This window comes from Tamandua tetradactyla, chromosome 3, assembly GCF_023851605.1.
Source record: "Tamandua tetradactyla isolate mTamTet1 chromosome 3, mTamTet1.pri, whole genome shotgun sequence".
Lineage (NCBI taxonomy): Eukaryota > Metazoa > Chordata > Mammalia > Pilosa > Myrmecophagidae > Tamandua > Tamandua tetradactyla.
Window position 1 is genome coordinate 206510149 of NC_135329.1, and position 13294 is coordinate 206523442.

Consider the following 13294-nt stretch of genomic DNA (forward strand, 5'->3'; position numbering starts at 1 on the left):
ACAAAAGTGTAGGTTCAGTGCTCGCTTCGGCAGCACATAAACTAAAATTGGAACGATACAGAGAAGATTAGCATGACCCCTGCACAAGGATGACACGCAAATTCATGAGCATTCCATACTTTAGAAAAGAAAAAAAAAGTGTAGGGACAGGGCATTCTGTATAGAAAGGACAGAATGAAAGTCCACCCTTCAACTTGTCAAGAAGTTAAAGGTCATAAGCCTCGATTCACAATCCAGGCTGATTGCAGAGTTCTGGAGGCCCAGAGGAAGGAGTCTGAACTCTTCCGTTAATCACTGGACATCACCAAAGGTTTGAGTTAGGAAATGATGGAGTTGAAACAGTGCTTGAGAAGGATTCATTTGGTCACATGCAAAATCGGAGGGTGGAGTGCTCCAGAGGCAAGGAGACCTGAAATGACCTTCCCCAGCCTTTCTGCCCAATAGACCTACATGCAATCTGCAAGCTCCAGTTCAAACATCACCTGCTCTCTGCAGCCCTTTAAAACTCACACATCTCTGGCTCTCAAAACTCTCTGTGAGAGCACAGTTCATATCATCTCATCCTTACCCATCTCATGTCTGCTTTTCTCACTTGTCATCCTAAGGGCTTGGACACCTTTGTGTGCACAAGGTCATGGATGATGCCTGATAGCAGTCTGTCACCCATTAGGTATATGCCAATGGAGTAGCCCTAGTATGGAGGCTGTAAGGATACAGCTGGAGGTATGGCAGAGAATGGACAGGAAGTGATGGCTATAGATGAATTGGTGAAGGAAAACCTGGCAAGCCTTTTAAGGAGAGAAAAAGAGGGATTGCAGTTTTTAGAGCTGACTTTAAAGCTGGTCCTGAATAACAGAGAATAGCGTGTTACAGATTTGCAAAGAAAGGTCATTGTCCATGCTGACATCTTGTATTTGAATTAATGGTAGGGTATCCAGGTAGAAATATCTGGAAGGCAGTTGGAAATGCCAAACTCACAAAATAGAAACAAGAACCTGTCATATCATTAATCTCTTTTATCTTTCAGGAAGGACATCTACCAACCCCTCCAAAAGCAAAAAAACGGGTGATTTTTACACTTCTTCAATCAATGTCTCATGTACCATACTCTTGATTTTTTATAAATGTAGCTATATTTTAGTTTCTAAATTGACAAATTATGATAAATCTCCTTTATGTGATGTGGTCCTTTTTACAGTTGCTGCTTTGGAATGTTATTATGCTGTATAGGACCAGGACATCTTTGAGTATTGAAACATTTGAGATAGAGGGAGGGATAATTCTTAAAATTAGATAATGAGACAGAACTAACATTTTCTGTGCGTTTTAGGAAAGGATCTGGAGGCCATACTGGCTTACAGATAAACATTTTTAAAAATTGTTCTGGGGTGGGCCACGGTGGCTCAGCTGGCAGAATATTCGCCTGCCATGCTAGAGACCCTGGTTCGATTCCCAGTGCCTGCCCGTGCAAAAAAAAATAAAATTCAAGCTGATCATTTCCTGGTTGCTAAGAAATCTCTTCTCTCTAGCAACAGCTGTTTTTATTTGCTCATTTGTTTGTGCACTTTTGTATTCATTCAACAAACAATGGAGCAGCAACTAAAAGTGCCAGCTGATGTTCCAGATCAATGGAAATTCAAAGGAGGCCACACAATATCCCTGACTTCAAGGAGCTATTTCAACTACATTGTCTAATTGGGACTTGGTGGGCAGAGACATGGATCCTTTTGTTCCTTGGCTCACTCTGATTGGTTTGCCTATGATATTTCTGCTGGAGATAAAGCTGAAGCACTCATTGCTCCAACAGGATGGAAACTGATTCATTTATAGACATCTTAGGGAAATGTAAACATGATATCTTGGGAATCAGGTGCACATGGAGAGGTATTTTCCCTCAGGAAGCTGATACACTGGGTACCATGGATACGTTTTATTCTCAGGGCAGTGTGTCTGGGTCTCCAAAAGGGCCATAGAAGGCATGGATTTCTCTGGGCCTGGTAATCCCTGGGGGCTGGTTCTGATAATCCCTAGCCTGATTCCCTCATTACAGCTCATTCAGGTAGGAGGACACATCTTGGTCGAACTGAGTTGAAGAAAAATGCCTGAGTGTCTCCCAATCTAGTAGGACCAGTAGTTTCTCCAGATTGGTCTGTGAAAACCAGGGCCAGACTCTCTTTATAGCTTCACAAAAGCCCACCTTAGGTCTGAGAGCCCAGGCATGGAAATTACACTGGGCCAAACAGGGGTACTCTGGCACTTTTTATTCTCCTACTAGAGAAAGAGGACAATAAAAACAAGTATGGAATAAGGGTAGACTATGGCTTGAAATTATTGACTAAAGAAGCCTGCTCAAATGTGTACTTGATATAAAAAATCACATTCAATATTGACATTCAGTCTCTCTCTCTTTTCAACAGAGAAAACTGGAGTCTCACAACAGTGACTTTGTTGACCCTTATGTAAGTATTAACTCCCAAATATATCCCAGAATAATCCAGGACCATTCCCTAGGTACATGATGTGTGACAGTACTGCTTTTCCCTGAAGCCTGATCACTCTCAGTTGGAATATGTTACCATGAGTGATGAGCAAAGGATATCAGGTGCATCATCTGAAGCAGATAGATGGTTCTAGGTTGGGTGTTCAGTTTGAAAGCATCTTTTCCATTTGATGGAAACGTTCACATTTCCTAATTTCTCTTCCACAGTGAGTGTATTAGCTAGGGTTCTCTAGAAAAACAGAATAAGCAGGAGATATCTGTAATTATAAAATTTATAAAAGTGACTCATGCAACCGTGGGAATATAAGAGTCCAAGATCTGTAGGGTAGACCGTGAGCTGGCAGCTCCAATGAAGGTCCTCAATGAACCTTCAGGAGAGGCTGGCTGGCTGAAGCAGGAAGAGTGATCATCTCTTCTGAATCCTCCTTAAAAGCCTTCTGGTGATTAGATTAAGCATCACTCATTAGAGTGATCATAAGACACTCCCGCCAATGTGGTCATGATTTAAATCCATGCAGTGTCCTCATAACAACAGACAGGCCAGTGCTTGCCTGACCAGACAACCGGGCACCACCACCTGGCCAAGTTGACACAGGAACCTGGCCATCACAGTGCATATGGGAATCAGAGCTCTAGACCACTATGATCTCTATAGGTGGAGGTTGAAGTAATAAAGAACAGGGCCAGTTTGCCAATTACAGGAAAGGAGCAAATTTGAAAGGGTAACAGCATTTTAAAGAAGGCAAGTCATGAAGGAAAGGAAAATCCCAAACATCCATTCTGAAGTGCAGGCAGACTTACACAGTCTTACGCATCTGGCAGAAGGAGAAGGAAGAGGCCAGGCCAAGCTAGCGAGTTCAAGTTGGGGGTCCTGTAATGAGTCCTGCACAGATGTGCATGCAGGGCAGGTGGGTCCTTTATGGAGCCCTTGGAGCCACTCTTGAGGGAGTCCTCAGGATGGCTGAGCTGGTTAGGCATGAAACCATCACCACTTAGCACGTCATAGGGCATTTTTCCTCAAAAAATTGGCTGGGACCCAATGATGTGCAAACCATTCTGATTCCACATGTCCCTAACCATTTTCTGCTTGCTGTATAGCTAGCTGCCTGCTTTAGAGTCTGCCAAAATCGTGGGTGATGGATGACTCCCTTCTCTAAACTAAATCATACTTTCATTCAATGAAATAGACATTTTAGGCAGGGACACCTTGCACATAACTCCAGGGGCTACCTCTCACAATAGGGTACTGTACAGCTATATTGTTACAGGACACAAACAGAGAGGAGATTGACAAGGAGTTGACACCCCATTTGATTTTCTAGCACGTGCTTTGCCCAGGCAAGATCTTGCTGTTAGCCATCCTCCTCTCAGTCCTCTGCTGGGAGTGGGATACTTCTATAGCCAAACAGTTCTCACCCTTCGGGTTGGTGTAACTTGGTTGATGACTGAAGGGGACATGGAATGTGGTTTCTCACAACCCACGGCCAAGCCATCTATGAAGATGCAAAGTCAACTGTTCCACAAGGATGTCCTAACTCCTTTTTATAACCTTTCTTGTGACAGAGTTGCAGATTGATCATCATTTCTACTTACAACACCCCACCCTTGCTCAGAAGAAATCTCCTTAGGCTTCAGGTTCTCAGCCTTAGCTGCAAGTCAGCATCACCCAAGGGACCCACCCTCAGAGATTCTGAATTTATTGGTCTGAGGTGTGACTTGAAGATTGAGATTTTCCAAAGCTCCCCTAATGGAGTTAAGGTTCAACGAAAGTTGTAAACCCTTTTAGACCAGTGTGTCTCAATCTGCAATGTCCATAATAATCACCTGAAGGGCTTGTTATATCACAGATGACTGGGCTTCCCCCTTGAGCTTCTGACTCAGTACCTGTTGGGAGGGGTCCAATAACTTGCATTTCTAACAAGTTCCAGGTGATGCTGGTGCTGCTGGTCCAAAGACCACCACTCACTTCAGACCTTACGCCAGAGATTTCAACTAGTGACTGCACATTAGAATCATGTGGGACTTGTTAAAAATAAATGCTAATGCCTAAGTCCCAAGCCAAACTAATCGAATCAAAATCTCAGGTGATAGGACCCCAGGTATCAATGTTTTCAGAGCTCCCTATGTGATTCTACTGTGCAACACATTGAGAACCACTCCTAAACAAAGAGACAAAATTTATTGCTAAAAAGATAAGACACATACATCAAGTTTTGCTGGATTCCTAGCAAGCATGGGATTTGCACATATTATTCATTCTTTCTTAGGACCCACTTGCAGTCTATTTTGTAGGTGATCATTCAGACACATTGACACAGAAGCCTAAGAATAGTAGTTAGAATCTGTTAAGTGTAAGTGTGAGTATGATTTGTATATGAATATAATGTTATGACAAAAAGGAAAACCAATTACATGGTCCATGCCAGGGTAACCTGAGACCCCACTTGGGAAATGTGCCCAAGGATCTCTATCAGACCATACCTCAAGTTGTCCTATTGAAAGGGAGCACAGGGACAAGATCTATCTAGCAGTCTAAAATTTTCTCATATGCTTTTTAACTTCACAAGACACTACTATGGTGTCAAATACACTCCACCAACAGTCTTGCCTCTTACAAGCATTTTGAGTAGGAGTGTTCAGTGGTTATATTTGGCATAACTCTATTGCCAATTCACAATATGGACTAACAGTGCCCTCTTGATCATTGGAAATAGAGTCATTAGTGCCTTTTGATCTAATCAGATTAGAGAATCACTTCCAAAACTCCCATAACCAATTCAGAAATCTCATCCTTAAAATTTCATTTCTCATAATACCAACTCCCCCCCCCCTGCCCCATCGACATGGGACATGACATCCAAAGGTGAAAGTCTCACTGGCAAGGTGGGGTATGACTCCAGGGATGAGCCTAGCCCTGGCACCATGGGATCAACAATGCCTTCCTGAGCAAAATGGGGAAAAGAATTGTAACAAATAAGGTACCTAGTGGCTGAGAGAGTTTAGAGTCAAGAGGCTACTCTGGAGGCTACTTCTGTGCAAGCTTCAGCTAGATACTGCTATGTATCATGGTTTGCCAACCCCCAACCAAAACCATTCTTGCCAACCCTTAAGAACACCTAGGGCTTTATCTGAGATTCTACAAATATTCCATGCACTGTGATTACTTTCCAGAAACCTACAACCTCCAGATAGGTTCCTAGGCCAGATAAGTCCTGAAACCCAAAGGGCCTAGCCTCTCCAGAACGTCAGTGAATTCCATCCCCCATCCCATATTATCAGCAGCCCTCTTTCCAAGATGAAAAAGTTAGAATGAGCATAGCCCAAATACCCCTAAAGATTGGGAGAAAGATCAAAGGAAAAGGTTGAGTTATGACAGAAAAGATAGGATTTAACAAATGAGTATGACTGCTGAATCATTATATTGATATTTCTGTTAGGCTCCAGTATCTTGGAGCAGTTAGAAGGAAAACCCTAAAATCGTGGAACTATAACCCATACCAAACTCTGAAATCTGTTCTATAGCTAATTATTGCAGTGTGCCTTGAAATTTATTGCTTTTTGTATATATGTTATTTTTCACAATAAAAAAAATTCTTTTTCTCAACAACAATTTTTGGCACAAAAATCTATGTTAGTAAAGGTTCTCTTTAGTTCTAGAAGGAGGAGTGCTGTAGGAACTGTCTCATGTGACCATGGGAATTGGATTGACATGTCTAATTTCCAAATGGCAGACAGCAAATTGGGAACTTGATGAAGGTGATTTGTGTTGTGGGGCGCACCGAAAGAGAGACCACACAATTCAAAACTGCAAGCCAATTTGGAGTTTTTATTAGCCGGCCAGCGACTGCCTCAGAAACTTCCAAGAAGGAAGATTCAGAGAGCAGCACCCAGAGGTTTTCAAGGTGTGCTTATAAAGGCTAAAATCATGTTGTGGTTTTGCAGTTGCTAGCCAGCAAGCATATCATAGAAGCAGAAAAATGCCGTCAGCTGTTGCCAAAACATATCCCGTTCTTTCCGTTTCCTAACATTGGTTATTGTTTAACTCTTGGGGACATTCCGCCCAATGTTGTGGGGACTTTCCCTACTTGGGCCTGCTTGATTGCTCCTGCTTGGGCCTGATTGATTGCTCCTGGCCCTCCACAATTTGAATTCCCCAGAAGAAGCTGGCTGGCCAAAGTAGAGATAGAAAATCTCCCTTTGACTTCTGAAGTTCTCAGTTCTCACTTTAAGACTTCCAACTGATTGGATAAGGAGACTACGTTGCTTAGGGCAATCGCCTTTGTTGATTGTAGATATAATCAGCTATAGATGTAATCAACTGACTATGATATAAATCCATCTACAAAGTACTCTCACAGTAACAACAAATCATTGGACATCATAACCTAGCCAATGGCCATGAAATTAACCATCACAGATGATGTCCTGATCTTAATAAAGTCCTCTGTATCCTTGCAGCAGCCAAACTTACAAAAACTCTGAAAATTTGATGAAATATTTCAAAATTAGAATCAGCAGGACTAGTGGTATGATGGATATCTGGGATGAGAGAAAGAGAGGAATTGCTCTTCACTTCCAGGCTTCTGAAGGTGTGGTAAAGTGGTTGGTGAGATGAGGAGTCCTAAAATAGGAGCAGTCTTGGGACATGAAGATAAACAAAGTGGTTTAGGGTGAGATTGGTTTAAGATATGATGAAAGGCACCTAACTGGAGATGACGGAATAAGCGTTTGGATGTTTGGGGGCTTGAAAGAAGGTCATAGATACAGGTCTAGGGGTCTAGGAATAATACATATTGTAAATGTGGTCATGGGAGTAGTTATGGTCATCCATGGAGAATGGATAGGGAAATGAGCAGGGATCTAGGACAGTGCTCTAAGGAATTCCAGTGTTCTAAGTGAGGACACTGTAAAGAAAGAGGCAGAGTATTAGGGAAAATCCAAGAGAATGGAGTGTCATGGAACAAAATAGAATGAGTTTCCTGAAGAAAAAGTGACCCCAAAGTAGAATGTCATCTCCTGCTCATTAGTTTCCCCACTTCCTTACCCTCCACCAGAGTCCCAACACCTAGACCTGGATGGGCCAGTCCCCACGTCTGTAGCAGTATTGAGCACTTAGATTGTCACATGAGGGTAGCCCATGAGGTAGATGGGATATTTTCACGTAGGTGTAGACCCTGCTATTCATTGGTGAAATGTTTCTGTACCTCATAGCTTTTCTCAAACTACCCTCTTTCTACTCAGGTGGGACCAGGAAAGGAAGCAGGTGCTCATTCTCTTGGCTTTTTTCTCCAGCACAGACACCTGTGTAGGAGTTCACATGATATTGCTGCAAAATTAGTACAAAAAAAAAGGAGGTAGGCGTGGAGACTGTGATTTCTCTTGCCCTGCTTGACCAATTATTATTTTTGGCCTATAAATAGTATTGCTTTTCACATGTGTGAATTGCTCCATGACACTTGGATGCAAATGCTGTCAAACTTTTAACTTCTCTAAATGAAATTAAATCTGGCTAAAAATGCCAAACATTGGGAATAGTTAGAAATACAGTATCAGCCAATTTTGTAGGTCCCTCCAGTTACCTTATTTAAACAAAACACCAACTCTTATGGGCCCCAAAATTAAGGTAGAGCCCCAGTCTTCAGCCCAGGGTGGTTTTATATCACATTCCTTAACCATTGACATCCATGACTTCCATGCCAAACTAAGAGCCAAAGAGCTAAGTCCTTCCCAGCACTCATCTGATCAACTCTACCATGGTCCTTTTAACCCAAAGGGAAACCAACGGGCCCTCCAATCACAGAATCCAGAGTTTGGGAACTCCTCCCCGGGTCCTTTCTCCAACTCAGGAGAGAATGCAGTGATTTCTCAGAAGTTTATTCCATCATATTTAATTCTCACTATATCACTCTTCCACAAGTCAACGTAGACAATTCAATAAGACAACTAGAGAAGATATTGTATTCAAGGACCAGGTTTTGCCAGCAGAATAATACATTTCTCAGATTATCTTTAAATCATCATCCCTTTTCGTTGTTGCTGGCCTTTCTGTGTTAGAATCTCTGGTTTCAGAGAGAAAGGTTTTCTAGCCTGACACCCAGCTCATTCCTCCTAGACTTCTCTTCTTCTAAAATCTCCACTCAGTGTCTTTCCTTAACATTTGGAGGAGATAAATTTAAAGGTGTACACCTTGGCACTTGCAAAGACAGTGTGTTCTAGTCCATCATGTCAACCTTCTGGGGTCTTATGAGTTGCAGAGATGTCAAGATAATATTGACATTATTCTGACCTTCCAGCCAGAAAACTCAAATGAATGTGAAGTGTGCAAGAATGAAGGACTGCTGTTCTGCTGTGATACTTGTTCAAGATCTTTTCATCAGGATTGTCACATCCCACCTGTGGATACAGAGAGGTCAGTGAATTGCAGTTCCTGCCTCCCTTCTTTATTGCAGATCTCTCCTTCCAACCATGCACACTCACCCTAAAGAGTTCTGCCTCTGGTCATGTGTCTTCATGCAGAGGGAGCAGGGATCCAGAACTGTGATCCGGGAGTTGCTTAATGATGCTATTTATTGGGAGACAAACACTCTTCAAGTGGCCACTAGATATATTTGTGAAAGATGTCACCCCTACCTCCCCCACTTGGTTACCAGACCCATTATTCTGGGTATGTGATGGCTACACCATATGTTGGCTACATATATTATCTTCTGTGGGAACACCACAAAGTTGATAAAGCTGGGGTTGAAATGATCCTTCCAACAGCCATTCCAGCAGTCTATCAAGCCAGCTGATTCTGGGTCACAGGGTACATGGTTAGACACATGATTCTGTGGTTGTAAGTCCACTATTGTACTTCCTTTGCTGAAAAACGTGTTTTTGGTCAGAAGTGATGTTTGTGGGATACCATAGTGATTGATAGGGAGTTCCATACATGGTGGCATGGCAGAATTGCTACACAAACAGGAAAGACAAATCTCTATCAAGAATTCTCCTTAATGGGAGAAGTCTACTAGAACCTTTGCTACCAAGTGGCCCCCCAGGGAATGGTCCTTTCTCGCAGGGTCAGAATAAATCTGTTTTTGGCCAGTTGGACAATCTGCAGAAGCAGAAGACAGATCTGTGCTTTTTTGTTGAGCCCATATATAGCCCCATCTTGACTTCATGGGCACTTTGTATTTTGGCCTCTTGATTGAACACTGGGGTGACAAGGAAAGAGGCTGGCTGACCTCTATAGGATGGATCATCATGTCCATCAAATTGACAGCCTCCCAGCATAGAAAGCATGCTAGAGAAGAATAAAGAAAGAAATAGGGGCAAATGGAAGATATCTGACACCTGTCCATAGATTTCGTTTGCAAGAAGTTAATACAGCACAGATTCTATTCAGACATAGCAGTGCTAGAGGCGAGGGTACCTATGGCTTGTGCCCTGTTCTTATTCAACATAGTAGACAAACAAGAGCTGGTTTCCTGCTTTTATACCATGGTCTTATTGGGCTCATCGAGGTCCATGACCCCATTGGTGAAAGTATCAGTTTCCAATGTTTATTTCTGGCAGGCAGGGTTCTTCAGAGCCTAGCTCATTGTGGTTCAGATGGGAGCTTCAAGCCTTGGAGTGAATGAGTCCAATGCTCATCATGGCATCTCACTCAATAGACTGACATCTCTGCTATACAGTTAATGGGGTAAAGGGTGGCGTGAGTAGGATAACGGAGGGGCTGTTTACCCCACATGGGGCTTTAGTGCAGAGGGGTCTTCAAGATAGAAGTTGGCAGGAACTTGAACAGATACTCGGACACCAATGTTTATAGCACCATTATTCACAATATCTGCAAAGTGGAAGCCATTGAAGTGTTCAACATATGATTGGATAAACAAAATGTGGTGTATATATATAATGGAGTACTATTTAGCCATAAGAAGGAATAAAGTTCTGATACACACTACAACAGGGATAAACCTTGAAGACATTGCACTGTGAAATAATCGAGACATGCAAGGAAAAATATTGTATGATTTCACTTATATGAAGTATACAAAATAAACAAATTCACAATGACAGTAAGCAGATTAGAGATTACCAGGGCCTGGGGAGAGAAGGAAATGGAGAGTTATTTCTTAACAGATAGAATTTTTTGGAGTCATGAAAAATTCCTCATAATTAATGGTGGTGATGATAGCACAACATTGTGAATGAAATTAGTACCACTAAAATTACATTTAAAAAATGGTTAAAATGGGAAGTTTTGCTGTTTTGTGTGCTACCACAATTACAAGGGAGAGAGTATATATAGTTGGCTGGAACCCATCAGCCACACTTGAATGAAGTTCTTCAGATGCCATAAAAATGGTGACTGTTTCATAGAGAAACTTCCCGCTGCTCACTTTTATACCTAACCTCTCAGGGACCCCTGGAGCTGCAATTTTTGCAGGATAAAGGATATGCAGAAGAGGTACCCAGAAATGAATCTGTATCATCAGGAACATGGGGTCCTGAACAGGCAGATGCTGCCTAAAGAACAGCTGGTAAGTCCCATACAAACCTAAAGGCTTCTCCTTTTCAGTAACTTGAGTGACGCAGAATGTTGCAGAGGGCTAGAGGAACATGGTCCCATGCAATGCTTTGATCACATGGCCTACTGGTATTCCAAAGAAAATCCTCATTACTTGTTTTCTCAAAAAGTCACACATTTGAGTCGTAGATTTTGATGAGGCATATAAGTGGTCTCATTCCCTCCAAGTTCCTTTTCACTTACAACCTTCATCTCTTTACAGAAATGTGAGTTCCTCCTCTTGAATATCTGTTGCTGTCCAGAAAGTTCCTCTTTTGTCAACAAACCAGTTTATGTAAGTTACAACAACCCATACGAAAACTGGCAGCTCTGGGACTTGTGAACTGCATCCCATGGGCACAAGCTGCCATTATCTTTGCCTTAATAGCCCTCCCTTTGGTGTTTTTGTCACAGAGTGATTGGGGCCCAAAGGAACCCATGTGGTTAAACAAGATCAAGGAAAGGCTGAATGAGAAGCGTTACTGCAGAGTGGAAGGGTTTGTGTGCGACATGCGCCTCATCTTTCACAACCACAGGAATCTTTGCGAGGTAAGTGGCTTTTCCTGCTTCCGTGGTTTTTCTTTCTTTCTTTCAATTAAGTCCCTTTGTCTTTCAACTTCTTGGTATCGTGAAAAATTTATAATTTCCCTCCTCAAGTGCCAAACCCACCCAAATAAAAGTTCCAGAAGTTTTCTAAAGCCTTGTAGTCCAAGGAGAGTAAAGGAATGATAAACTCTCTAGGACCTTGAAGAGCTACTTTCTCTCATAAAGAACAATAGACTACAGATATTGCCTTCCACAGGAGATAGAGCTGCATTTAAAAGCAACTTGTGCTTCTCTTCTCTAAAGATGAAACAAACTCGAATGTCTCAAATTTCACAATCTTGGATTTCTTTACATCTGAAATTCTTAGGGGTATATCAAAAGTTAGGAATATTACCTCAAAGGGTATGAGTGAAGGAAAACAGAATGCATCATTATTTACCTGGGACATTTCTGTACTATCATAATGTTACAGATAATAGGTACTGTGTTCAAAAATCAAATAACTAGAATTTTAAATTAAATCAATCAGTGAATTTCTAATCAGGAATTAAAGCAACAATGTAGTACAAGTTTTTATTTTCTGTTTTCCAGATAAAGAGAAATCATAACCAAGCTCTCAGGGAATGTACACTACTCTGAACTGGATTAATTTTCATTTGACATTTGAGATGATAGTGTAAAATGAGGCTCTGAATTATCTGCAACATGGGACTCTAACCTCATGGACAATGGTTAATATTGTTTTTTTCTCCTCGCTTTTTCAGGACAATGAGCTCATCCAGAGGGGACTTCAACTAGAGGCCAAATTTGAGAAGCATTTCAGAGAGATTTTTGCAATTCAGGAAACAAGCAAGAACATTTCTGGTTTGGGAACATTCTGTTAATGTAGCCAGTTTCTATTTCCCCCTTTCAGACTCACCAGCTTCCTGTGGGCCCCTGGCCACTCTGCCTGATCCTAGGCAAAAACCTTCCCATCGTGATTCTTTTCAAACCCTTTATTGCCATTCCAGTGCACTTATTTTTCCAAATAAAAATTTAAATTGTCTTATAAAGTTTTTTGTTGATTAATTTGGAGTTAAATTTAATACTGAAAATATTGTATCTTTCCATAAAAGATTATATTATGTCTTTCCACATATTCAAATCTTCTATTGGGTTCTTCAATAAATTATTCTCTTATTTTCTTCCCCCAGCACAGCACTATGCATTTTTTTTTAATCCCAAGTATTTTGTACTTTCTGTTGTTACTATGAAAGTGGTCTTTCTCCATTGTATTTTATTAACAATTACAATCTGTCATAAAGAGCTATTGTTATTTATATATCAATGTTTGTCACTGATTACCTTATTTAATACTGGACAGCTTCCTTTTTTTTTTTTTTTTTTTAATCATTTACTCAGTGGCATCAGGAAGCCCAGAGTTGGAAAGTCCAACTTTCTATTCATGGAGCACTAACTGGTTCTATTGGGGGAAACATTCCCCGCCCCTGGGCACTAAAACCCCAGCAGCTTCTTGGTTCTGTTGGGGAATGACTCTGCCATAGAACCCTGGAGACCCTACATATCCCCACAGAAGCCATAAAGGCCAGGCTTAACTGCAGCTGACCTAGGTCTCGGCATATTTTAAGTCCCATATTTTAATGGGTTTTAAAAAAACCCTCAGTGCGAACCTCCTGGAACAGGAGGGGTTGGAAGGC

General features: G+C 41.6%; 1 protein-coding gene and 1 non-coding gene across 13 annotated transcripts in view; both read left to right on the forward strand.

Annotated features, from left to right (window-relative positions):
• SP100 (SP100 nuclear antigen) overlaps positions 1 to 12649 on the forward strand; it is an 86459-nt gene extending 73810 nt beyond the window's left edge. For 11 of the 12 annotated variants that reach the window (XM_077155397.1, XM_077155393.1, XM_077155389.1 and 8 more), the window contains 7 exons: positions 1028 to 1066; positions 2418 to 2459; positions 8794 to 8909; positions 10905 to 11025; positions 11275 to 11346; positions 11466 to 11600; positions 12362 to 12649. In XM_077155397.1, the coding sequence (XP_077011512.1) occupies positions 1028 to 1066; positions 2418 to 2459; positions 8794 to 8909; positions 10905 to 11025; positions 11275 to 11346; positions 11466 to 11600; positions 12362 to 12481 (645 nt within the window). In that variant the 3' untranslated portion in view covers positions 12482 to 12649. The remainder of the gene's footprint in view (positions 1 to 1027; positions 1067 to 2417; positions 2460 to 8793; positions 8910 to 10904; positions 11026 to 11274; positions 11347 to 11465; positions 11601 to 12361) is intronic. The other variant, XM_077155388.1, reaches the window with a different exon arrangement.
• Positions 18 to 123, forward strand: LOC143678404 (U6 spliceosomal RNA). Its single transcript, XR_013173216.1, has one exon. It is a non-coding gene; the product is annotated as a U6 spliceosomal RNA (small nuclear RNA).
• Positions 12650 to 13294: the final 645 nt, after the last annotated feature.